Source organism: Neovison vison, chromosome 2 (genome assembly GCF_020171115.1).
Source record: "Neovison vison isolate M4711 chromosome 2, ASM_NN_V1, whole genome shotgun sequence".
Taxonomy (NCBI): domain Eukaryota; kingdom Metazoa; phylum Chordata; class Mammalia; order Carnivora; family Mustelidae; genus Neogale; species Neogale vison.
The window spans coordinates 188,189,335-188,217,222 of NC_058092.1; the positions used below are offsets into that span (position 1 = coordinate 188,189,335).

Sequence of the window (27,888 nt, forward strand, 5' to 3'; positions counted from 1 at the left end):
TTCTTTATCTGTAACATGAAATAATAAATTTTCCCTCTCAGGGTTTGGATGAAATTAGAAATAACAAATGTAATCCTGCCAGCACAGGCTATGCCCTTGATAATGCATCCTTGTTATTATGTTTCTCAGGAGCAACAAACACTTTTTATTCCTGATAAGTATTCACACTTCACAAATCTGTGATGCACTATTTATTATATTTAAGCTTATCAAGTTGTGCCTTATGTCATGGCTGCCATTGGATCTTTTTTTATTGTGTGGAACCCCTTATTCAGAATGCTTCCTAACCAGGATTAGTTTTGCAGTTTTAGAAGAGCCCTATTGTTGCCTTGTATTCTTTTTTTTTATACTTTTTAAAATTTTTAAAGTATAATTGATACACAATGTTATATTAATTTCAGGTGTATAATAACATAGTGATTTGACAACTTTATACTATATTACTCTCACAAGTGTAGCTATCATCCTTCACCATGCAGCACTATTACAATGTCATTAACTATATTCTTTGTGCTGTACTTTTATTATTCTCGTGACTTAGTCATTCCATAACTGGAAGCCTGTATCTCCCATCCCCTTCACCCATTTGGCCCATCTGTCCTCCCTCTGGCAGTCAGCACTCCACTATACTTACAGTTCTGACTCTGCTTTTTGTTTGTTTATTCATTTGTTTTTTTTGTAGTTTCCACGTATGAGTAAAATCATCTTGTCTTTCTCAGTCTAACATTTCACTTAGCATAATATCCTCCAGGCCCGTCCATGCATCTCAAATTGTTGCCTTATAGTTTTAAAGTGGTTTTGTAAAGATTGATTATCATAGCTTGATGAAAAATTAAAAGCCCTCAAAATAAATAATATTCTTGAAAATAATGCAGTTTGATTTAGGAAAGGGTTAGGTGTAAATATTTTATAGTAAGCCATTTTTATAGTATTTTATAGTAATTAAACTGATTTGAACCTAGTTTTTGCACATGCTAAATGTATTATTGGCTATTAAGAATATTCTCTTGGGGGCACCTGGGTCGCTCAGTGGGTCAAGCCTCTGCCTTCAGCTCAGGTCATGATCCCAGGGCCCTGGGATAGAGCCCCACATCAAGCTCTCTGCTCAGCAGGGAGCCTGCATCCTCCTCTCTCTCTCTCTGCCTGCTGCTCTGCTTACTTGTGATCTCTCTCTCTCTCTCTGTGTCAAATAAAAAATAAAATCTTTAAAAAAAAAAAGATTATTCTCTTGTGTGAATTTATGCTTCAGTTTAGGAAGGAATAGTTGTTAGAAAAATAACAGCATGGCTCCCCTCTCTCTCTCTGCCTGCCTCTCCATCTACTTGTGATTTCTATCTGTCAAATAAATAAATAAAATCTTTAAAAAAAAAAAAAGGGGGGCACCTGGGTGGCTCAGTGGGTTAAGCCGCTGCCTTTGTCTCAGGTCATGATCTCAGGGTCCTGGGATCGAGTCCCGCATCGGGCTCTCTGCTCAGCAGGGAGCCTGCTTCCCCTCTCTCTCTCTGCCTGCCTCTCCATCTACTTGTGATTTCTCTCTGTCAAATAAATAAATAAAATCTTTAAAAAAAAAAAAAGAAAAATAACAACATGGCTAATCTTATAGGCTAAGACAGTCTAGATTTATAGCCTGATTCTACCACTTAGCAAATATGTGATCTTAGATGAGTCATTTGACATATCTGAGCCTCGCCCCTCAAGTATCAAATAGATGGGGGTATTTTCTAGTTTTATGGTTTTAGGTCTCACATTTAGGTCTTTAATTTATTTGGAGTTTGTTTTTATGTGTGTTACAGAAAATGGTCCAATTTTATTCTTTTGCATGTAGCTGTCCAGTTTTCTGAGCATCATTTGTAAACTTTTCCCATTGTATATTGACCATATAAACATGGGTTTATTTCTGGGCTCTCTATTCTGTTCTACTGATCTGTGTGTCATTTTTATGCAGGTACCACACTGTTTTTATTATTCTAGCTTTGTATTATGTATTGGAATCTGGGATTGTGCTACCTTCACATTTGTTCTTCTTTCTCAAGCTTACTTTGGCCTTTCAGGGTCTTTTGTGGTTCCATACAAAGTTTCATATTATTTGTTCTTATTATGTGAAAAATATTGTGGGAATTTTGATAGGAATTGCGTTAAGTCTGTGGATTTCTTTGGGTATTAAGGTTGTTTTAACAATATTAGTTCTTCCAATCCATGAGTATGGAATGTCTTTCCATTTATTTGTGTCATCTTCAGTTTCTTTCTTCAGTATTTTATGGTTTTTGGAATACAGGTCTTTTACCATCTTGATTAAGTTTATTGCCAGTTATTTTATTATTTTTGGTCTAATTGTAAATAAGATTGTTTTCTTAATTTCTTTCTACTGCTTCATCATTAGGGTATAGAAATGCAACACATTTCTATATATTAATTTTCTATCCCATGACTTTACTGAATTTATATATCAGTCCTAGTAGTTTTCTTGAAGGAGTCTTTTGGGTATTTTTATGTATAGTATCAGTTCATTTGCAAATAGTGAAAGTTTTACTTCTTCCTTACCATCTGAATGTCTGTTGTTTCTTTTTCTTGTCTTATTGTTGTGCTAGGACTTCTGGTACAGTGTTGAATGAAAATAGAGTGGACATCCCTGTCATGTTCTTAATTTTATAGAAAAAGCTCTCTGTTTTTTACCATTGAGTACAATTTTAGTTGTGAATTTTTCTCATATGGCCTTTATTATGTTAAGGTATGTTCCTGCTAAACATACTTTACTAGGAGTTTTTATTATAAGTGGATGTTGTACTTTGTCAAATGCTTTTTCTGCGTCTACCTAAATGATCATACAGTTTTTATCCTTTGGCTTGTTAATGTGATGTATCACATTGGTAGACTTATAAATACTGAACCACACTTATATTTGTGGAATAAATCCCACTTGATATTGGTGAATGATTCTTTTTAAAGTACTTTGGGATTCAGCTTGCTAATATTTTGTTAAGGACTTTTGGGTCTGTGTTCATCAGAGATATTGGCCGGTAGTTTTCTTTTTTTGTAGTGTCATTATCTGTTTTTGGTATTAGGGTAGGGCTGGCCTTGTAGAATGAATTTGGAGTTTTCCTTTCTCTTCTATTTTTGGAATAGTTTGACATGAATAAGTATTAACTCTTCTTTAAATGTTTTGTAAAATTCACCTGTGAAGCTGTCTGGACATGGACTTTAGTTTGGGGGGTGCTGAGTTTTTTGATTACTGATTCAATATTATTGCTAGTAATTGGTCTGTTCAAATTTTCTATTTATTCCTGATTCAGCTTTGAGATATTACATGTTTCTAGGAATTTAGCCATTCCTTTAGGTTATCTAATTAGGATATAATTTTTCATAATATTCTCTTAAAATCCTTTGTATTTCTGTGGTATTGGTTGTTATTTCTCCTCCTTCATTTCTGATTTTATTTATTTGATTTCTCTCTCTCTCTTTTAGTAAGTCTAGATAGAAGTTTATCAATTTTATTGGTTCCTTTCAAAGAACCAGCTCCCGGCTTCATTGATCTGTTCTATTGTGTTTTTGATCTCTATTTCATTTATTTCCACTCTAATCTTTATTGTTTTCTTCCTTCTATTGGCTTTGGACTTTATTTGTTCTTTTTCTATCCTTTATGTGTAAGGTTAGATTGTTTGAAATTTTTCTTGTTTCTTGAGGTAGGCCTCTATTGCCATAATCTTCCCTTTTTGAACAGCTTTTGCTGTATCCCAAAGATTTTGGACCATTGTGTTTTCATTTTAAATTGTCTCCATGTATTTTTCATTTCCTCTTTGATTTCTTGGTTGACCTATTCATTGTTTAGTAGTATGTTATTTAACCCCCATGAGTTTGTGTTCTTTCCAGATATTTCCTTGTGATTGATTTCTAGTTTCATACCATTGTGGTCTTAAAATATGTATGGTATGGTTTTAGTGTTTTTTAATTTATTGAGACTTGTTCTTTGTAACATTTGATCTGTTTTGGAGAAGATTCCCACACTTGAAAAGAATGTGTATTCTACTGTTTTTGGATGAAATTTTCTGAAAATATTTATTCAGTTAGAAAATAGGCAGTGATTTCTTTGATGCCAGCTATAGAAATATTTTTCTAGATAGGTCTCCTCAGGTGAGTGAAACAAAGGCAAAATTAAACTATTGGAACTATACCAAAAGAAAAAGCTTTTGTACAACAAAGGAAACCGTCAACACAACAAAAGACAACCCACTGAATAGAAGATATTTGTAAATGATGTATTCAGTAAGAGGTTATGTATAAAGACTTTATATAACTCAACACCAAAATGGGCAGAGGACCTAAACAGGCACTTTTTTGAAAGAAGATAAACAGGTGGACGACGGACACATGAAAAGACAATCAACATCACTCATCATCAGGGAAATGCAAATCAAAACTACAATGAGATACTTAACACTGTCACAATGGCTAAAATAAAAAACACAAGAAACAACAAATCTTGGCAAAGGTGTGGAGAAAGGAGAATCCTCATGCCCCATTGGGAATATAAACTGGCATAGCCCCAATCAAAAACAGTATGGAGTTTCCTCAAAAACTTTAAAGTAGAACCAGCATATGTCCAGTAATCACACTATTGGATATTTACCCAAAGACTACAAAAAGACCAATTCAAAATTATATACATTCCCCTGTGTGTATTGCAGCATTATTTACAATAGCCAAGATAAGGAAACAACCCAACCATCCATCCATAGATGAATAGATAAAGAAGAAATGAGGGGTGTGTGTGTGATGGAATATTACTCGACCATAAAAAAGAGTGAGATACTTTCATGTGCAGCAATGTGGATGGACCTAGAGTTACAGTGCTTATGTGAAATATGTCCATAAAAGATATATCCTGTATGATTTCACTCACATGTGAAATTTAAGAAACAAAATAAATAAAAGAAAAAAAGAAACAAGAAAAACACTCTTAAGTACCAAAGACAAACTGATGGCTTCCAGAGGCGTGGCAAGGAAGGAGGGGTGGAAATACAGGGTATCAAGAGTACATTTCTCTTAACACACACACACACACACACAAGCTTACCTTAATGAACACCTCATAATGTATAGAATTGGTGAATCATTATACTGTTCACCTGAAACAAACATATCATTGTATGTTAATCGTATTTTTTTGTTAATCGTATTTTAATTTTAAAATATATCAAATAGGGTAATAATAGTACCTATCACTTAAGGTTTTAGTAATGATTAAATGAGTTAATATATTTGGAGCCCTTAGAAAGGAGCCTGGCACATATAATACTCTAAAGAGTATAGCTGCTGCTCTTGGTACAGTTCTTTTTTTTTTTTCTTAAAGATTTTATTTATTTATTTGTCAGAGAGAGAGGGAGAGAGAGCGAGCACAGACAGACAGAGAGGCAGGCAGAGGCAGAGGGAGAAGCAGGCTCCCTGCCGAGCAAGGAGCCCGATGTGGGACTCCATCCCAGGACTCTGGGATCATGACCTGAGCCGAAGGCAGCTGCTTAACCAACTGAGCCACCCAGGCATCCCTCTTGGTACAGTTCTTGATCTTATTACCTGGATCTTTAATAAGTAACAGTGTAAGACTGAACTGCCACTGAGTTTACAGTGTAAAAGTTTGAATCACAGAGAAGATAATTACATATTTTATAGCAAGAAAGTTCATATAGAATATTTTCCTTACATGTGGGCCACCTGGGTCGTTCAGTCAGTTGGGCATCCAGCTCTTGATTTTGGTTTGGGTCAGTCTCAGTGTCGTGAGATCGAATCCTGTGTCAAACTCACACTGGGCATGGAGACTGCTTGGGATTCTCTCTCTTCCTCCTCCTCTCTGCCTCCTCTCACTTCATTTTTCTCTCTAAAAAAATAAATAAAAAAGAACACTTTGCTTATATGCTTAATCATCCTCTCAATCATATTGAGTTCTACAATATAAAAGGTAGATATCAAGTCAAAAGACACATTGGAATATACTTAGGAGAAAGCTTGTCTGATAAGCATAAAATAATACTACTCAGAGAAATTCAGCAAATTTATATCAGTAAAGGAAGGTCATCAATTTTTGGTAGAGATTAGAGAAGTGAGGAAAGGAGACTTATTCTCAGCTGAGATAATGACTTGAGGAAGGGTGCAGATACCCTTAGTATATAGTATATTCAGTGGACTAGACTGTGTGTGTGTGTGTGTGTTTATGTACATATATGAGAAAAAAATCTTTGGAATGTTTAAATTTGAATTAAATTCTGATGTTATGAAATCATTTCCCTCTGCACCCTGGTTTGATAGCATTTTTTGAAATAGGGATATATCTAGATCTAAAAATGCTGCTGTTACTATGCCAGACTCAGAGCAGGATGGGATAATTTTCTGATTATTCTCCAGTTGGATCACAGTGTGATGGATCAACCTAAGTTCTTTGTATAACTACTAAATGCTAACTCACAGAATTAAACCAATTTCCATTTTATCTAGTTAAAATGGAATGCATAGAATTTTTTTAGACCTAAGACACGATCTAATTTACTGAAACCACTAAATGTCAGGTAGAGAAAAGTCTTGTGTAAGTGGGAATAATATAGGGGGGTTTGAAATGCTTTTTTAAGAAATTCTATAAAACCATGTAAAATGATTTGAGTTTTATAAGTTTGTTAAATCACAAATAACCCACATCATTTTTAACTTAGTAAAATATTTGAGCCTGTATTTTTGAAAACATTAGGGCATTTAACCAATAGTTCTGAAAATGAATCATTTTGCCAATCATACTCTATATTCTTAAAACTCCTTCCCTTTATTCTTTCTTTCTTTTCAAATTTCTCCTTTTTTTAATTCTGATTTTGGAAAATATTTCAGTAAGTAAAAAAAATAAGCATGCTTTAAAAGAGATTTTCTAAATTAGATAAAAATGTTTGAGAAAATAAAAACTTCTTTATGCATTCATTGCAATATTGATTTTATCAGTGTGGTTCTATAAAGATACTTAAATACTTACTCTAAATAGGTTCAACATATGGTATATATTATGTAATTAATGATAACATAGAACTATGTTAACCCACAAAATATTGCCAGGGATTTACCAGCAGCCACAAATTTAATTATACAGAAGAAAATTGCAGTTGAAAATGTAATCTTTTGTCTTTTTACATTCTTTCTTTATTTCTAGATGGTACCATATTATATCCCAATGCAGCATATGATCTCCAGAATACACTGCCACAATTAGAACAAAGCTTCAGAGCCTAACTTAAGCTTTAATGGTTTCAGTTATTTCCATAATGCTAGAGAAATATAAATCTTTGATCCAGTATTCCAACTTCAATCTCCTATTCAAAATAATCCAAAAGGCCAAAGATTTCAATACCTTTCATCTCTGCCTAGAAACATACTTCTTTGTTTTTATTTTGTTTTTGATCCTTGGGCAAGTCAGTTGGTTGATGTTTGCTGGTTTTCTCCTGGTGGGATTCAAGAAAATGATCCCAAAATCTTCTTTAGCTTGAAACATCTGATGATTTTAGTTATAATAAATGAAGTTATAATAAATGAATAAATAATGTAATCCATTTATATAAGTATTTAAGAATCAGTAATATTTTATGGTCTGAGATAGGTAATATTCCATTTGATTAGAGCAAATTATGGCATTTCTTTTAGCAGCATTTCTAAATAAAAATAACGTACTGCCAACATTTGGCCAAACATGAAGAGTCTCATTTCTTATACATTCGTTAATCACCTACTATTTGCCAGTAACAGTAGTATTGTTGCTCGCGGAGCAAATACAGTCCTTCTTAAAGACAAGAGAAATGACTTTTTTTTTTAAAGGATTTTATTTATTTATTTGATAGAGAGAGAGATCACAAGTAGGCGGAGAGAGGCAGAGAGAGGAAGGGAAGCAGGCTCCTTGCCCAGCAGAGAGCCCGATGTGGGGCTCGATCCCAGGACCCTGGGATCATGACCTGAGCCGAAGGCAGAGGCTTTAACCCACTGAGCCACCCAGGCGCCCCGAGAAATGGCTTTTTGAATGTTCTCAGTTCATTCAACAAGTTTGCTTATGAAAAACACGATTTTGTTTTTAAATTTAAAAAAAAGTGGTCTGTGTTTATTGAGAAAGGTTTATATTTTTGTTTTAGTGGTTACCTTTATACTTAAACCTTTTAAAAATAGATTATATTTACTTATTAGAGAAAAAAGAAAGAGAAAGAGAAAGAGTGTGTAGAGAGGAGGGGCGGAGGGAGAAGGAGAAGCAGGTTCCCCACTGAGCGGGGAGCCCAACACGGGACTCAATCCCAGGAGCTTGGGATCATGACCTGAGCTGAAGGTAACTGCTCAACTTACTGAGCCACCCAGGCCCCTTGCTTACACTTACTTGACCTTTTCTAAGTGTCCTGTTATTTTACTTAATCTTTCATACTGTCTGGTGTATTTGGGTTGGTATGCTTTAACTCTCATCTATTGTGTATACAACAGCCCTTTATTTTATTCTGTTGCCTTCTGTATCATTTTTAGTTACATTTACTTTTAGTTACTTACATTATTTCTTCTTTTCCTAACATATAAAATTTGTACTTTACTCTTTTACCCTTACCTCTATTTTTATTTTAGCCATAGATGTAAATGTATATATTTTTAAATGTTTACCATCATTTCAAAACTCCTCCTCTGATAGATTCCTCAAAACAACTCATGGGCACAGGAATTACCTAAATTCTATGTATTGAAATCTATTTTTCTAGTCATTGTATTTAAAGGAAAACTTGTCTGGATATAAAAATCTTTAGTTTACTTTTTCTTTCTTTGAATTTTTAAAAATTTGCTGCTCATTTGTTTCTTGGTCATATGTTGGTTTTGAAAAGTCTAATACCAGTCAAATTATTCCGCCTTTATACATTATTTGACTGTTGTTCCTGGAGGTTTGGTTTTTATTCTTAATCTGTAATAGTTTCACTCTGATAACATCTACAAGTTGCTCATTAGGGGTTCATTTTCCCGGTATCCAGTGAGCCCTTTCAGTGTTTAGATTCAAGTCTTATTTCTTAAAATTTGGGGGGGGGTATTAGTTTTAAATATTAACTTTGTCCCCCTCTACTAGGGAGGTACTCAAACAGTATGAATATTGTTTCTCTTTACCATGTCATATATTCCATTATTCCATTATTTGGAATAATGGAATATCCATATTTGGAATTTGGAATATGGGATATCCATATTCCATCTTATATTCCATTATTATTCTCTGACTCTTTTTTTCTTTCTAATTATCTCATTTTCATTCTCTTTTAGTTTCCTGCCATTCTTCAGTGTCCCTTATTAAATTTTCATTTGAGTTTATTCTTCTTTGGGCACCCTGTAGTTTATTCTGAACTGATTTTATCTCTGTCTTCCTTTCTCTTTGCTGAATTCAGTAAACTCTCTTTCAGTTGTTTTGTTTATTTCTGTTCTTAATTTTGGAATTTCAGATTCATGAAGGGTTTTCATATCTTCAGATGCTTGTTTGACTATATTTCATTCCATTTGTGGTATTGCCTTGTTATTTTCTTCTGCCTCAGATTTATTTTCCTTGATGGAGTTTCTTCACTTGATAAGTATTGATTTTCATTTCTGATGCTTGGTAGCTATCTGTTACTCTTTCTCTTGTTCAGTGTGTATGTATATGTGGAGGTGGTGGGGGGGGTGTATTATGGTCTTTAAACGATTCCTAGTAAAAACAGTACCCTCTTCCATTAGTATATCAAAGTGAAGATTCTTTGGTGGATTTGTTTTGTGGAGTGGAGATAGCAGTTGTTTTTGTTGTGTTTTTCTTCTGGGATAGGTTAAAGATTGTGAGTTCTCCAACTTTGTGTTCTCTTTCAAAACTCTTAAAACTTCCATTTCCTTCTTTTCATCTTCATTGTTCAGTTGCCAAAGAGGCTTCTTTTTTTGCCTTTTTTTTCCTTCCTCAGAAAATGTACATTTTAAAGACTATCCCTTCAAAGTAATATACTTTTAATTTCCTCCTTGGATCTATTTAGATACAGAGAGAAAGAGATCACAGGTAGGCAGAGAGGCCGGCAAAGACAGAGAGGGAAGCCGGCTCCCTCCATGGAGGGGCTCAATCCCAGGACCCTGAGACCATGATCTGAGCTGAAGACAGAGGCTTAACCACTGAGCCACCCAGGCGCTTCTGGATATTATCTTTCTGACAATAGTTTTAGTTTGACCTTAGGCCCAGTTACCAAATTCTCTTTACCCAACAGTTTTACTCAAAATACCTTTGCCCTCCACAAGGCCTCATGATAGTGTGGTGGTGAGACATGAATGCAAGTGATCTTACAACAGAACTTGGTGGTTTTTCCTTTTTCAGTTGTAGTTATTTTGATGTTTGGGCATTGTCTTTGTCCTCAAGTTATGCTGAGGGCGTGTTTTTTGTAGATTTATTTTTCTATCATTGTTCCATATGGTCTTGGAGAGAGATAAGACATAGGTAGCAGCCATTGCTTCAGCTAACTGTTGTTCTCAGATTAGTATGTTTTAACTTTATACCATCTCTTTTTCCGCCCCTCTCTGCAGTCTAAGTAAACTCATTCATTCAAAAAAAAATCTTTAAATATTTTTCTAACTACTTTCCAGGCATTGCTCTAGGGATGCAATAATGAATAAAACAGATGTTCTTGCCCAGTTAGATACTACATTCCAATAGTAGAAAGAACAAATAAAATAAATAAGTGAATGTATAATGTAACATTAGATAGTGATGAGCGCTATGTTTAAAAATAAATAAAGCCATATAAAAGTGACAAGTTTGAGTACATTGTAGCACTACCTAGAATAGTTGGTGAAAGTATCTTTGAGCAAATTGTATTACAGAACAGTAATGTATATCTTCTTATATTGACATTTACCTAATATAAATCATAAGGATTTTACCACTGAGCAGATTTCCATGACAAATAATTTGATTATTCTTTATATAATAGAGTGGGTGGCCTGGTGTTACGGAATATGTACCAAATGAGAAGAAGACTCTTAGAGAAAGTACAGCCTCAAATTGTCTACTCTTCAACTGTTTTCCCACCCTGCTTTGGAGAATTGATATTGAGAGAGGATTAAGTAAGGAACATAGAGTCTATCCTTACTCTAAAAACTCCAGATTTTATGCTTAGACATCAGAGAACTATTTACTTGGTCTTTTCTCCCCCCTGCATTGCTTTCACTGAGTTGTGTTGATATCAAGGCTATAGTCTTTCACTGAAGAATGTTACAATAAATAGACAGAACTAGCTATTGAGAAGTTGTTGCAGACAGCACAGTCTTCTATATTAATTAGTGTTCTATATGTTATGCACCTTATAAGAAGTATGTTTTAAAACCAAATGTATCTCAGGGTGCCTGGCTCAGTCAGTTAAGCATCTGCCTTTGGCTCAGGTCATAAACCCAGAGTCCTGGGATGGAGCCCCATGTTGCACTCCCTGCTTTTCCTGTCCCTCTCCCTGTTGCTCCCCTGCTCAAACAAAATCTTTAAAAAAATTTTTCTCATACAAAAATGTTATTTTTCATCTCTTTAAGAATGAAAGCCAGATAACTGGATGTCTTACTTTTTGCTTTGGTTATCAAGAAACTTAGAACTAGGTTCAGAATGAATTCAAGAGTTCTGTGCTGTGTATTTCATTTTACCCCCAAACTTAACCTAATCTGAGTTTTATTTTCCTTGATCTTTTATTTTTTTAAGTTGTCTCATTATTTATAGAACATGACATGAGTGAATATAAACAAATAAGCAAATATATGACGTAGTATACTAGAATTCTAGTGCCTCCTCAAATCATTAGTTGTATGACCTTGGACAAGTACACCAATCTCTCTAAGGTTTTTTGTTTTTTGTTTTTGTTTTGTTTTGTTTTTTAAGATTTTATTTACTTATTTGACAGAGAGAGAAATTACAAGTAGGCAGAGAGACAGGCAGAGAAAGAGGGGAAACAGGCCTCCTGCTGAGCAGAGAGCCCAATGCAGGGCTTGATCCCAGGACCCTGAGATCATGACCTGAGCCAAAGGCAGAGGCTTAACCCACTGAGTCACCCAGGCACCCCTTTAAGGTTTAATTTTAAATATTTTAACTGCAGAACCCTCTTTTCAAGAGAAACAACTTGGAAATCCAATAAATGGACAAAATAATAGTAGAGTGACTGAGCTCAGACCAGTGTCATAGTTATAGGTAAACTAATTTTGGTAAAAATTATTTTAATTATACTATAGTTAACATAAAGTGTTATATTAGTTTCAGGTGTATAATACAGTGATTCAACAGTTCTGTATATTACTCAGTCCTTATCAAGATAAGTGTACTCTTTTTTAAAAAATTTTTTTAATTAAGATAAGTGTACTCTTAATCCCCTTCACTTTTACCCATCCTTCCACTCAGCTCCCCTCTGATAACCATATGATTGTTCTGTATAATTATGAGTCTGTTTTGGGGTTTGTTTCTTTTTTTTCCCCTTTGTTTTGTTTCTTAAATTCTACATATGAGTGAAATCATATGTTATTTGTTTTTCTGAGACTGATTTATTCTGCCTAACATACTTCTAGGTCCATCCATGTTCTTGCAAATGGTGAGATTTCATTCTTTTTTATGGCTGAATAATATTCCATTGTGTATATATGCCACATCTTTATCCATTCATCTGTCATCAGACACTTGGGCTGCTTCTGTAATTTGGCTAATATAAATAATGCTGCTATAAACATATGCTATAAACTTGCATATATCATTTTAAATTACATTTTTCATATTCCTTAAGTAAATATCCAGTAATATAATTATTGGATCATACAGTTGTTCTGTTTTTAATTTTTTGAGTACCCTCCATAGTGTTTTCTACAGTGGCTGCGGCAGTTTGCTTTCCCACCAACAGTGTATATTGGGTTATTTTTTTCTACATCCTCACCAGCACTTATTTCTTGTGGTTTTGATTTTAGACATCCTGACAGGTGTGCGGTGATATCTCATTATGGTTTTGATTTGCAATTCCCTAATGATGAGTGATGTTGAGCATCTTTTCATTTGTCTGTTGGTCAACTGTATGTCTTCTTCGGAGAAATGTCTATTCATGTCTTCTGCCCATTTTTTAATTGTATTATTTGAGGGTTTTTTTGGTATTGAGTTGTATCAATTCTTTATATATTTTGGATGCTAACCCCTTATCAGATATGTCATTTGCAATTATCTTCTCCCATTCAGTAGGTTGTCTTTTAGTTTTGTTATTTCCTTTTCTGAGCAGAAACTTTTTAATTTGATGAGTTCCCAGTAGTTTATTTTTGCTTTTGTTTCCCTGGTATCAGGAAACATATCTTGAATTAATCCTAATTTTTTAATCTAGACAATATTAGAGTTACCTCTTAGAAATAAAAGCTACAACCTATTTTTCTTCCACTACAGACAGGTTTTATATTTTTAGTGGGTCCTCTTTTGCCATTTTCGTAAAGTTTTTTAGTTTCTCTATGTTGGATAAGAGTCTTAAGGATAATGAATGGCTCTTTTATATTGTTCTAGATCTGTGTTTTTCATATTTTAACATGAATGAAAATCACCTGAAGGGCTTGTGAAAACAGACCCACAGGTTCTGATTGCATAGGTCTGGGTTGGGACCTGTTTTTCATTTTTACCATGTTCCTAGTGGTAAGAATCTGCTGATTCAGGAATTACACTTTGAAAACTACTGTCCTGGGGGCGCCTGGTTGGTTCAGTCAGTTAAGTGGTTGGCTGCCTTTAGCTCAGGTTATGATCTCAGGGTCCTGGGATCAAGCACCACATTGGGCTCCCTGCTTAACTGGGAGCCTGCTTCACCCTCTCCCTCTGCTGCTTCTCTGCTCATGTTCTCTCCTTCTCTGTCAAATAAATAAATAAATTCTTTTTAAAAAAAGAAAGAAAACTACTGTCCTATATCAGTATTAAAAATGTATTTTAGTCACTTATCTTAAGAACTGTAACAAATCATATAACTTAGTAATAGCCAGAAGACAATGTCTAAGTAATATATGATCTGAAAAATAAGATTTCATTAACATACAAACTTTCAGTATCATAAAGTTTTCATAGCTAGTGTCATGAGTTATCTATATCTTTTTTACTTCTTGTGCTACTGTTGTGAGTGGTTGTATACAAATCAGGTAGCAATCAGAGTTGGCTTCAGCAATAAAGAAATTATTCAAGTCTAAAAGCAATCCTTTCCTTTTGACATACTGGCAGCACAAAGGAGAAGATGTCAGGGTCAGCATAAGTGCATTTATTGACTGTTTAGCTCTTTCCTGTCTTTGAAGTACACTTTTGATATGTACATGTATATTATTTATTGCTTCTAAAATTATTGTGGTAAAAAATGAGTTATGGAAGCAGGCCAAATGTCCCTAATCAGATAGATAGATAAATACATTTTGAGATATCTTTGCAATGGAATATTATTCAGCCAAAAAAAGTAATAAATATACAACATACTACAACATGAATGAACTTCAGAAATGTTATGCTAAGTGAAAGAAGCCAGATATAAAAGATCATATAATGTATGATATATGAAAACCCAGAATACATAAATCCATAGAAACAAAAAACAGATTAACAGTTGCCAGTGGCTAGGAGTAACTTTTTAATGAGTAGGGGTTTCTTCTTGGGCATGATGAAAATGTTTCAAAACTTAGTTGTACAACACTGTTAATATACTAAATGACATTGAATTGTTCACTTTAAAATGATTAATTTGGGGGCACCTGGGTGACTCAGTTGGTTAAGTGTCAACTCTTTTTTTTTTTTTTTTTAAAGATTTTATTTAATTATTTGACAGAGAGAAATCACAAGTAGATGGAGAGGCAGGCAGAGAGAGAGGGAAGCAGGCTCCCTGCTGAGCAGAGAGCCCGATGCGGGACTCGATCCCAGGACCCTGAGATCATGACCTGAGCTGAAGGCAGCGGCTTAACCCACTGAGCCACCCAGGCGCCCTAAGTGTCAACTCTTGATTTTGGCTCAGGTCATGCTCTCAGGGTCATAGGATCAAGCTCTGAGTTGGGCTCTGCTCTCAGCAAGGAGTCTGCTTGAGATTCATTCTCCCTCTTTGCCTACTCTTCTCCTCCTACCCCAACATATTCTCACTCTCTCTCTCTCTCTCTAATAATAAATAAATCTTTTAAAAAGGTAAATAAAAATGGTTAATTTTATGTTATATGAATTTCACCTTAGTTAACAGTTGTTAATTTTAAACTTGAGTTTGTTTATTTTTTTTTAATGTCCTCTTTATTTATTTAACTCTGTACCCAGTGTGTGGCTTGAACTCACAATGCCAATATCAAGAGTTGCATGCTGTACTGACTGAGACAGCCACATCCTGAATTCTGTTATTTTTGAGATGGAAGGGCCACTGCAGATCATCCAGCCAACCTTTTGTCTATTGTAATAGAAGAAACCAAAGCTCATCAAGATTAAATATATTGCACAAGTGTTTCAAAGTAGCTTGTCTAAAACCTAGGCTAGACTTTCTAGTCTAGTCATTTCTCTTTTTAAACTATAACATGCTACTACATTATCTGTTGCTGTTTTTTACATTTTAGGGGGACGTACTACTCCAGTTTTTACTTCTACATAAAAATCAAGATAAAGATAGCTCATTTGTGCCACTTACTCTTTTAAAAAGCAAGAATAGCAGTGTTTATTTTAGTAATTTGCCAAGAAGCAGACCAAAGTTTGAATTGAAAGAGCACTCCTTTCTGGAAGAGTTTGATTTCTTCATTGCCAATTTGGATACCTTTATTTCTCTTTGTTGTCTGATTGCTGTTGCTAGGACTTCTAATACTATGTTGAACAAGAGTGGTGAGAGTGCCACCCTGTATTTTAATTGTAGTCGAAGTTGCCTGGTTTGTGAACCCCAACCTTCTGCCATGATTGTGATTCGTTTGTTTATTTTCTTAAGTAATCTCTATGCCCAACATGGGACTTGAACTCATGATCCCAAGATCAAGAGTCTCATGCTCTGCCGGCTGAGCCAACCAGGCACTCCAATGATGACTTGTTTTAAAAATTCAAAAATTGTCTTCAAAAACATTGGTTAGCCTTATTAACACATTCCACCACTTCCTCTACTTCTAGGGAGAAGCACTGAGTGGGACTGAGGGGTGGAGACGAGTAGCAACAACTATCAAAACAGGGTATCAGTATCCTATTGAAATTGGGTGTCACACTCCGATGTGAGCAACTTGTATTGTCTTAGTGCTAGCTTCAGAAAACAGATGTCCTCAATTCAAGATAGGACATTAGGAAATGTAATTATGATTTCATTCTCTCTCTAAACCTACTTTAACCTTCATTTTCTTCACTGTTTATTATTAAGAGGAAGCTAAATCTCATTATTGCCCAACATTGGATTTCCTGCTAATATTCTCTACCAACTTTCTTTTTATCTTAGTGGTTGTTTTCATTTCTACTTAGTAGTATGTATTTCTTTCTTTTCCTTTAGTTCAAGAGTCCATAAAGTATGACCCTTAGACCAGATTTCACCCACTGGCTGTTACTGTGAATAAAGTTTTATTCAAACACAACTACCCTCAGTCTTTTATGTATTGTCTATAACCGCTTTAGTGGTACAATAGGAGAGTTGAGTATTGCAGTAGAAGTCATACGCCCCACCAACCTAAAGTATTTTCTACTGGGCCTTCAACAGAAAACATTTGCCAGCCCTTAATTTTGTTGACTAAGTGGAAGTTAAAAACAGATTCTAGAGAGTGAATAAATATCACCAGCAAATGAAAGTATATAGGAAAATATAGGATTTCTACTTAGGCTACCTAGAAGGCCCATGTGATCAGAATAAGAGTTTCATGAAGGTGAATTATCAGAGGTAATATAAGAAAGACAGATTAGAGGATTTTGAATGCCCTGTCAGGAACTTAAATGTATTATTAGGAAATGAACCATTTAAGGTCTTTGAGCAAAGGAATTTTGCCAAAACAAGAAACTGTTGCAGTAGTGTTTATAAAGTAATGAGGGTTTATTTATGGGAAGTTAGTACTAATGTTCTATTAATGAGAAAGATAGCATAGTTGTAAGAGTTACTACAGAGTTAAAAATTGATTGGATATGGGCACCTGCGTGGCTCAGTCAGTTAAAAGTCTGTCTTCAGCTCGGTTATGATCCCAGGGTCCTGGGATTGAGCCCTGGGTCAGGCTCCCTGCTCAGCTGGGAGTCTGCTTCTCCCTCTCCCTCTGACCCTCTCAGCTTGTTTCTGTGTTCTTTCTCTCTCTCATTCTGCTCTCTCTCAAGTAAATAAATAAAATATTTTATAAAAATTTATTGGACATTAAACTCTGAATTTAAGGACAAAAATAATAATAATTAAATTCAAATAATTAGATTAAATTAATAAATAATTAAATTAATTAAATAATACTTAAATTCAAACTTAATTGAGCATAAAATTAAAAATTATTTACACATATTTTGAAGGTGAAGAACTAATTTTTATGGAAGGTTTAAGTTAGCAGAGAGGGATTATAACACTATGTAGGTTAGAAAACAAATGAAAATTGGTTACTAGGTATCATCATTACAAAAGTTGTTAGGGCATCCCAGCCACAGGCATGTTTTCATTGGTTGTATTTTATTTTCGGGGTACCCCACAGCCATCATCTAGTCAGGGTCCATTTCTATAAAATCCTCTTATCTTTGCTCCCCAGAATGCTATCCTTACACTCAGATTTACTTCTCTTGTGTAGAGTAAATTATTTCCATTTTCTCAATACTTTGAATCATACCCAAGAAGAACTTCAGCTCTTTCAAATAAAAGTACTCATCAAGGTATTTTCTTCAACGAAATCCGTAGTTCCCAAACTATGCAATGAGACACCCCAGGGTACTGCAGTAAATTCACAAGAATGCTATAGAATATTTTATGTCAGAGTAATACACAATTACAACATTAGATAGTGATACATTCCTTTCCTTCCTTAGGATGATATCCTGTTTTGGGATTGGTTGCCATGGTTTAAAAAAACAAGTACCTCCTGAATATCAGGGTAGAACAGGAAATGAGGGCTACACTATTCAATTTCAATCCAAGGGTTTAAGGAGTTGTACATATATCCCGTTAATAAGTATTGTGGTTATTTTTTTTTCCTGTTTTTTTTTCCAATTTATTTATTTTCAGAAAAACAGTATTCATTATTTTTTTCACCACACCCAGTGCTCCATGCAAGCTGTGCCCTCTATAATACCCACCACCTGGTACCCCAACCTCCCACGCCCCCCGCCACTTCAAACCCCTCAGATTGTTTTTCAGAGTCCATAGTCTCTCATGGTTCATCTCCCCTTCCAAGTTACCCAAAAGCACATACCCTCCCCAATGTCCATAACCCTACCCCCCTTCTCCCAACCCCCCTCCCCCCAGCAACCCACAGTTTGTTTCGTGAGATTAAGAGTCACTTATGGTTTGTCTCCCTCCCTATCCCATCTTGTTTCATGGATTCTTCTCCTAGTATTGTGGTTATTTTTTAAGTAAAAAATGTTTTGTAAATTTTATAGGTATTATTTTCTCAAACCAGCTGTTAAGTAGTTAGGATTATCCGTACTTAGGTTATTTGAACATTAAAAACAAACAAGCAAACAAAAAACCAGAACTGTTAGGCCTATCTTACAGCACCATGAAAAGAAAATTACTTATACCCTAAGGGTGCTGGGAACTGACAAAGTTTCAGATCCTCTGAGCTAAAGAATTGCGGGGTGCCTGGGTGGCTCAGTCATTAATTGTCTGTCGTTGGCTCGGGTCATGATCCCAGGGTCCTGGGATTGAGCCCTGCATCAGGCTCCCTGCTTAGCAGGACGCCTACGTCTTCCTCTCCCACTCCCCCTGCTTGTGTTCTCTCTCTCTCTCTCTCACTGTTTCTCTCGCTGTCAAATAAATGAATAAAATCTTTTAAAAAAATGAACCAAAGAGTTGTCCAACTCTGAAATGAATATACTCATAACATGTGAAAATTCAGCAGTTCTTTTTCCTTTTCTTTTTTTCAAAATAGCATTTCAGTTATGTGGGAATCTAGATAGACTCCCAATAAAAATTTAACCAGTATTTTTAAATTATCTGTATATTGTACACACTGTGCTTTGTACTGGAGCAAACATTTTTAAAAATACACTGGCCTTTAAGGTTACTTACAGTCAGGGTAAAGGAGATAAGGCAAATGCAAGTTGTTTAAAAATAAAATGAAATTCATATTACATATTAAGGATGTTCAAAGAGGAATGAGTACATCTTGGTGGGAATGTAGTTAAGTCTTTGTGGGATGAAATTCATATTTAAATTTAGATTTAAATGGGCCTTGATGGAGGGGTAAAATTCCAACAGGTAGAGGTAGTGGATATTTCTGATAGAACAACATAAAGACTCAGAAGGCTCATTTTGGTAGAAGCAAATCATTCTGTATGATTGAAGCAAGGACATATGTTGTAGAGTAATGGAGGTTGCAGCTGGTTTAATGTGGAAATTGGAGTATTTTGTGGAGAGTTTTGAATGCTTGGGTGTGAGGCATTTGGATTTAATTTGCTAGGAAAAGAAGAGTGATTAGGGTGATTAATCTGTCAGCAGGATATAGGATGATTAAATCAAGGAAAGAGAGGAGGCAAAGCTTTTGGAAAGGGAATGATGGATTTTATGTATTTATATTTCAAAGGAAATACCAAACTGTATATCGATGTTAAAGAGCATACTTTTGTTCAGTATTGTAACTAAGAGTTATAACTGCAGAACTCACCATCATGCGAAAACAAAACAGAACTTTCTAATGCTCTTCATATTACTATAGAAATAGTAATAATAAAATGGAAACATGTGAGGTGCATATAACATGACAAACATTGTATTAAGCACTCATTTAGTTATTACGATGACATTGATAGGTATTACCATTCCCAATTTTCAGATGAGAACAATGAGGTGAGGCCTAGGGAGGTTACATAACCCCAAAGCACAGTTAAATAGTAGTCAGATTGGCAAAACTGTTGAAAAGAAATATGTTGTTGGGGTATCCGGCTGGTTTAGTCGGTAGAACAGCAATTCTTAGTCTCAGGGTCATGATTTCAAGCCCCATGTTGAGTATAATATGGTTATAAATAAGCAAGCAAGCAAGTAAGTAAGTATACTGGTTTGTTTAAACTCTCTGGTGCTGAGAATTGAATAAATCCTGTGAGATTATTTTCATCTGGCTTAGACATGGCTCCTTTCCTATTATTTTATTTTTCCTATCATTCCTGATCCTTAATCCCATTCCTCTTCACACCATGGGAACGCTAATGTGTTTGATATGAGTTTTATATCCTTGAAAAGTGTATCATTTTTTTAGGTGCATGTTTACATTATACACAATATATAAAAGTATGAACTATATAGCTTGTCCAATCTCGTGTATATATTTCTAGTTTATTGCTTTTAATCTCTATATAATAGTGTGAATTTACCACATTTGCCTTATCTTTTCCCCTAGAAATGGACTTGCAGGATGCCTGACACTGCCTTTTACTTCCAGAAAGCTGTGATTAATATCCTATGTATGTCCCTCTAAAACCTATCTTCTTCCCACTATGTCTTGCTGCCTCCTATTACATGCTTTTTCAGGGGATTATTTCAGAAGGAAGAAAAGCTAACTTGTGCATTCATAGAATAGTTAAGATTGCAGGTATTTTAATCCCTAAAAAGACTAAAATATATGTAGAATGAGTGATTTCATTGATGCTTCCAAAAGGAAGCCACATAGGTGGGAGAGCCTAGGTAAATTACTTCATTCCATTGTTACATTATATTCAATCTAGGTATTTGCTAATGCATTTGTTCTGGCTCTTTTCTTTTAGTGATTCTATTGCTGTCATTGGTATGAAGTAGTGCATATCATAACATTGTAATTATAAACAATTTATACATTATCTTGCTGTTGTCAAAGTAAGTATTTACAAGCACATAGGAACTATGCTTTGTCATAATTCATATTTGATCCTCCCTCTCCTATAAGGAAATATATTTCACACTCTCTGGGAGATTTACAAAACATGTAGATCCTATTAAGAAGAAAACATGCTATTTGGTTGTTGTATTTGTTTTTTGGCTTCTCATTTGTTCATTCTTTCAACCTCGTTCTCTGAAAGGTATTACTATGGCACCTTCCTCATGCTATGGAAAACAGACTAAGTATATTCTTTAGAACAGACAACAGTGGTATGTCTTCAGACACAACATCCGGAACTCTCAGCCCTCTCATCATTGGTAGTCTGGGTTTGGGGGCACTCTTTAGTTGGCTTAATATTTTTCTGTTACCACACTTCCTTCTTAATTTTCTCTTTTGCTATTGTAAGTAGTGATTTAGGTTTACCAAATCTACCAGTCTCATATTTAGTTTTTTCCTTTTTCTGCCATCTACTTATAGAAGTAAAATAGACTTACTCTCAGCTGTTTATCTGTTCTGACTCTTGTTTCTTGAAGTAAGCGTCTCTCCGTTTATAAACATCTGTTTCTGTAGAAATTTACTATAAGTAACAAAATAATTTGTCTTTTAAATAATTTTTATCAGAAGAGAATTTAATGGCATCACCAAAATTTGAAAAATTAAAATTATCCGTAACTTTTCTAGTCACATTTAACCATTTTACTCTGAGTGTATTCTCTTTCAGTTTTTTCTTTTTGACTTAGTGTAGTTTATAACCATATTTTGTACACAGTGTTTGTATGCTTTATCCTTCATATAACATTTATGTGGTATAAATGTTTTCTACTTAGTTTTCATAATCATAATTTTCCCATAATCATAATTTAAAAATTTTTCAAAGTATTCTCTAGAGCATCAATGTCCAGTAGAAATATAAATCACATATAGTTAAAAACTTTCTAGTAGCCACATTGAAAAAGTAAAAAGAAACAGGTAAAATTAATGTTAATAATGTTTTATTTAACTTAATATATCTAAAATTTTTTATTTCAACATGTAATTATATAAAATTATTATATTTTTGACAATCTTTTGTTCATACTAAGCCTTTAAAATTGGTATCTATTTAAATTTACAGCAATCAGTTCCGTCACTCAGTTTTCAATGATCAAAATTAACTGTAGCCCTACCAAAGCAACAAAATTATGTTTAGCAGAAAAATATTATCCAGAGCTTCTATTTCTACACTTAAATAAATTAAATTAAAATCGGATTCCGTAGTCACACTGGCTAGAGCACATTGCACGTACTCATTAGCTACATGTCTTTTTATATTTAAATTAAAATTAAACAAAATTTGAAATTCAGATCTTCAGTTGGACTCGTCATTTTTTTTTTTTTTTAACCTAGCCACATTTTAAACAATCAACAGCCAGGTTTAGAGTGGAAAAGTAGAAGGAATATGCCAGTTCTTTCATGCCTGTTAAGAAATAGCCAGTCGGGCACCTAGGTGGCTCAGTGGGTTAAGCCTCTGCCTTCGGCTCAGGTCATGATCTCTGTGGCCTGGGATGGAGCCCCGCATCAGGCTTTCTGCTCAGCAGGGAGCCTGCTTCCCCCTCTCTCTACCTGCCTCTCTGTGTACTTGTGATCTCTGTCAAATAAATAAATAAAATCTTTAAAAAAATTAGAAATAGTCAATCATTAAATATTTACATTGTTTCCAGGTTTTGAGTAAAACAAATAATATACTGATATGTTCATGAATGAGTAATTTCCCATATTTTAGATTATTCCCCTAAAGTAGACTCATAAAATAGAATTATTGGATCAAGGAGTATGAATTTGTTTGTGGTTCCTCATGTGTATTTTCAAATTATTTTCTGAGAAATAGTGTCACTTGCACTCACACCGACGTATTAATGTATGAATTTTGCCAACCTTTCTTCAACACTGAGGAAACTTTATTCACCATGTTGTTTCTTTCATTGCTAGGAAGGAATAGTTGTCTGTATATTTATTTGCTTCTTCTTTCTCACTTTTAATGGGTATTTCTTTTTCACTTTTAATGGAATGCATTTTCATGTTCTTGGCTCATTTATCTATTGGTGTCCTCATGTTTGTTTAATTTTTCATCTCTTTTTAAAGCTCTTTATAGTCTAAACATATTAACCCTGTGCATTATTTACTGTAGACATTTTTAGTGGTCTTTTGTCTGCTTTTATTTTTATAGTTCCAAAAATCCCTAGAATTTACAATGTATATGAGCATGTTTGCATACACACGCACCTCTATTCTTTAGATAATTGTTAATGGAAATAATAAAAAGGATTTGTGCTCTTTTTTTTTTTTTTTTTTTAAATTTGACAGAGATCACAAGTAGGCAGAGACGCAGGCAGAGAGAGAGGAGGAAGCAGGCTCTCCGCAGAGCAGAGAGCCCAATGTGGGATTTGATCCCAGGACTCCGGGATCATGACCTGGTCTGAAGGCAAAGGCTTTTAACCCACTGAGCCACCCAGGCGCCCCGAAAGGATTTGTACTCTTAGGTAGGGACAATTAAAAAGAACCCCAAAGCATTTTCCTGAATTGAAGTAAATACTGGTAAAGAACAAGAACAATTCCTTTTCTTATCCTTTAGTATATTAAACAGTTTAATTTCTTACATCCTCCTGTGTAGCGTTTAAACTACACCAAGAGGAGCGCCTGGGTGTCTCAGTTAGTTAAGTGTCTGCATTTGGGACATGATCCCCCAGGGTCTGGAATCAAACCCCGCATGGTCCCTGCTCAGCGGGGAGCCTGTTTCTCCCTCTCCCCTTGCCTGTGCTCATACTCCCTCTCTCTCTTTCTTTCTGTCAAATAAATTAATGAATAAATCTTTTAAAAAATCAAACTACTACACTAAAAAACCCTTAGAGTAATAGGGCGACAAATTTATATACTGTTGATTCATGAAGAACACAGGGGTTAGGGGTGCCAGCACCCTGCACAGTCAAAAATGTGCATATAACTTTTGACTCACCCAAAACTTAACTACTGATTGTAGTTAACTACTGTTGCCCAGAAGCCTTACCAATAACATAAACAGTCTATTAAATACGTATTAGAATAAAGTAAGCTAGAGAAAAGAAAATGTTATTAAGAAAATTATAAGGAAGAGAAAATACATTTATAGGTCTGTGCTGCATTTTTCCCAAAAAATCCATGCATAAGTGGACCTGTGCAGTTCAAACACGTGTATCTGAGATTTCTAAGCATTAAGTCTGGCTATGCAAAAATGGTTCTTTGGCTCTGCCTTAGTCTTTCCCCATCACTCCTATTCCTACCTTCTTGTTCTGTTTTATTTATCATTTTAATAGATAAAATTGTCTTGCCTCACTCCCAATACTGATTAATATTGTTGGATCTCTTAAATGTTAGAATCTGCTTTGTTTTGGGGTGCTCAAATGGACAAAGAGTCATAGGATTAACTGTTATATAGACTGAAATCCCTAATTAGAAAAACCACAAAAATTTGTTGATTATATAGAGTATTTTTCTAAACTATAGCCATATAAACTATTGGCCTGTTTTTATTACAAACCTGACACTTTAAAAAAAAATGTATAATGGCACTGTTATTATGTTGGTGATAATACAGTCTAGAACATGTGGCCTAGCAAAGGATATAAATCTAGGAAGAAAAATTATGGTTGGCATCCATTTTAAGTCTTTGCACTATAACGGAACACAAATCCTAAATTGTTTAAATACTAAATATTTACTTAAAGTAAAACAAGAAACTATTCAAAAATAGAATTAATTTAAATTGTGAATTTTCCTCATTTAAAAGCTGATAGTTTTTATATATTCTTTGTAAAACTGACAAAATGGAAGTTATATTGTCCACATCACAATACTCTTATGTTGCATTTTTAAAGTAAAACACACATACACACATTTGGAATGAGGCCAAATTTGGACTCCAGGGGCATACTGTTCAGTACCTTAAATTACAATCAGATGTATTTTAGCACAGATCAAATTTTCAGTCCAAAGTTGGTGAGAAGCCTAATTATTTGACCAGGTTACTATTTGTGTAGACCATTCTATGGCTGTCTGTGGTTAATCCACAGCTGGCAGAATGCTAGCTCTGGGAGGTTTTTATTTCATGCTGGAACACTTTGGGGAGAAATGGGAGGGAGGTTAGCTTTAAACGCTCCTCATTAAATGAAAGACTAAAAAGCAAGTACATACATATTACTATGGAGACAAGATGCTATATAAACTGTTCATTTTAATTCTCCAAGTGACAAAAATAGCAAAGGAAACAGCTTGGATGTTCATAGTTTGCAAGTGACGTGGTGGTTGGTTAAAAAAGTAAGGTGAAAACATTTAAAAAATAATGTTACCTAAGACTAAGACCTGTTACCTTTTAGAACACTTGAAAATTGGTAAAGAATTGCCTGCCTCTCTGTCTGCCTGTGCTCGCTCTCTCTCCCTCTCTCTCTGACAAATAAATAAATAAAATCTTTAAAAAAAAAAAAAAGAGATTTTTAAATAATGAGAAAATATTATGCTATTATAATAAGGAAACATTTTTATTAGAATTTCATTAGCAATAAGAAACAGTTGTACTGTAGAATTCTCTCTTAATCTCAGAATTCATAAGGGCAATAAGCCCTGCAAGTCCAAGTATACATGACTCCTACCTCATAATTTTTTAAAATATTCTTTTAATATTCAATTTGAAAGTAATAGGAAAAAATGTTTTTTTCTTTTTAAAATTTTTAAAGTTTACATGTTAGAAGTGGTAGTCCCTCAGTTGTAGTTGTAGTTGAATATTTCAATAGCCCTTTTTACCATTTTAAAAGACATTTCCTTTACATTTTCAAGGTTATTTCTTCCATTTATAAGCTAACTCTTCTTTCCTGCTTCTTTCCACTGCCCGAACTTTTCTGGTTCCTTGTTCTTTCTAATCCTCCTCCCTGTCTTGCTTCTTCATTCTTCTCTTTCTGCAGTAGATCCTTCTTGTTAAAGATAAAAAAATACTCCAACTTAGCATTGTTCGTAAAAACAACTCTTCCACTCCTCTCCCCCAGTAAAATATCTTTCTTCTCTTCTCTTTTCAGTTACCTATTCAAACTAGGGGCATTATATCTCGTCATTTGAATCTAAGCTCCATCACAATATAAACTGTATGAACTGGGGGGGGGGGGACATTTTGCCCTTATCATCATAAAAATGAGAATAACAGTATCTACCTCATAGGTTTGGTATAAGGAAAATGATAACAACTGGGTTAATATACATAAAGCTTTTTAGTGTATTGCCTGGAACACAATAATTGCTCAGTAAATTTCAGATGAGTCTTATTTTTCATTGATAAATCTTCCAAAATAATTTATAATCTTTACCCCTACTTTCTCACCATTCTTTCATTCTTTAACAGCTGACTTTTTTGTTTGTTTTACCTTTATCCCATAAGTACTTTCTCTTAATCATCAAATCCAGTGGGTTTTGCTCATTCTTTCTCTATCCATTGATAGCATTGGGTACATTTAAATATCTTCTTAAAACTTTCCCTGCTGGATTTCTGTCATCACTTACTGTCCTCATGTGCCTTCCTCTTGTTCTCTACTTTATGTTTTTCTTTTCTGCTTTTGACTGTTGTTGAATTTTTGTTGTCTAAATTAACTTTCCTTTAAATTTTTATATAAGGTTTTTATTCCTTTCTTTCAAAGAAATCTTCATTACCCATCATGTGTTCTCACCCCACCTAATCAACTCCTCACCTGCCACTCAAAGCCTTTTGCATTTTTGACTTAACTGTCCTTTCCGACTTTATCTTCTTTTGCTCTTTGTGTATTCCTTCATTCTCTTGTGCACCATTCAAATCAATTTCCTATGTAAGCATCCATGTCCTTGCTTATACTTTTATCTAGAAGGCATAAATCTATTTTTAAAAGGCTTTTATTAACACTTTTAAGATATAGATAAATAGCATTTTAAATACACCTTTCCTGACATAAAATTTTAATTAATATTTTTTTATTATCACTGAATTATTTTCTCATTATTTGAAGATTTCAACTCAGAATCTTTCTAAAGAATTCATTTTAGGCATAAGTTAACAAGCTATGATTTTAGTGAACTAATTTCATTTCTAAACTAATTTCATTTTTTAATATATAGTAAGTATGTCCCTTTTAAGAATCCAAACTATTTATAAGAAGATAAAAAGATCCAATCTGACTTCATTACTGTTTCCGTAATTTAAATGTAATTATTGTCTTAAATGAGACCTTTGAAATATTTTTTCTTATGTGGATTCCCAGAATTCTTTCAGTGTTGAGTATACAAATCTAATATGAAATAAGTAATGTGTTATACTCTAGCATAATGGCACATACCAAGTATATTGTACTCATATGATAGATTTTTCTTCTAATCAAATGCTGCTGCTGTTTTCTCCCTTGCATTTTATAATTGTATTTTAAAGTTTGTATTCTATAGATGTTTGTATTTTTTATAGGCATCTTTTATTCCGACCAAGAATGACTCTGTGGAGATGGCATTTTTAATTTCCTCTCCTTTTTTTCTTTATCCAGGGCTTTTTTCTTACAGTTTCTCCAGAGTCGGTATTAAAAGTGGCTAAACATGCTTCTGAAAACAACAGAATTTTCACTTTGAATTTGTCTGCACCATTTATTAGTCAGTTCTACAAGGAGTCATTGATGAAAGTTATGCCTTATATTGACATACTTTTTGGAAATGAGACGGTGAGTTACTTTAAAAAAAAAATAAGTGGTCTTTTTCTGTTTTTTTTTTAGGGGGGGTTGGAGGGTTTTTTTTTGGTTTATGTGTAAGTTTAGAGATAAAAACTGAAATATTAGCATAAATATAATTGAAAATTACACAACAAAGCTGCCTCACTTTGGACCTCTAATTCAGTATTTTTCGTATTTCCTTCAGTATATA

At 34.2% G+C, this 27,888-nt stretch overlaps 1 protein-coding gene across 3 annotated transcripts in view; it reads left to right on the forward strand.

The window, feature by feature from the left end:
* ADK (adenosine kinase) overlaps window positions 1-27,888 on the forward strand; it is a 555,049-nt gene that overhangs the window by 349,588 nt on the left and 177,573 nt on the right. For all 3 annotated transcript variants that reach the window (XM_044239872.1, XM_044239870.1, XM_044239871.1), the window contains one exon: window positions 27,519-27,689. In XM_044239872.1, the coding sequence (XP_044095807.1) occupies window positions 27,519-27,689 (171 nt within the window). The remainder of the gene's footprint in view (window positions 1-27,518; window positions 27,690-27,888) is intronic.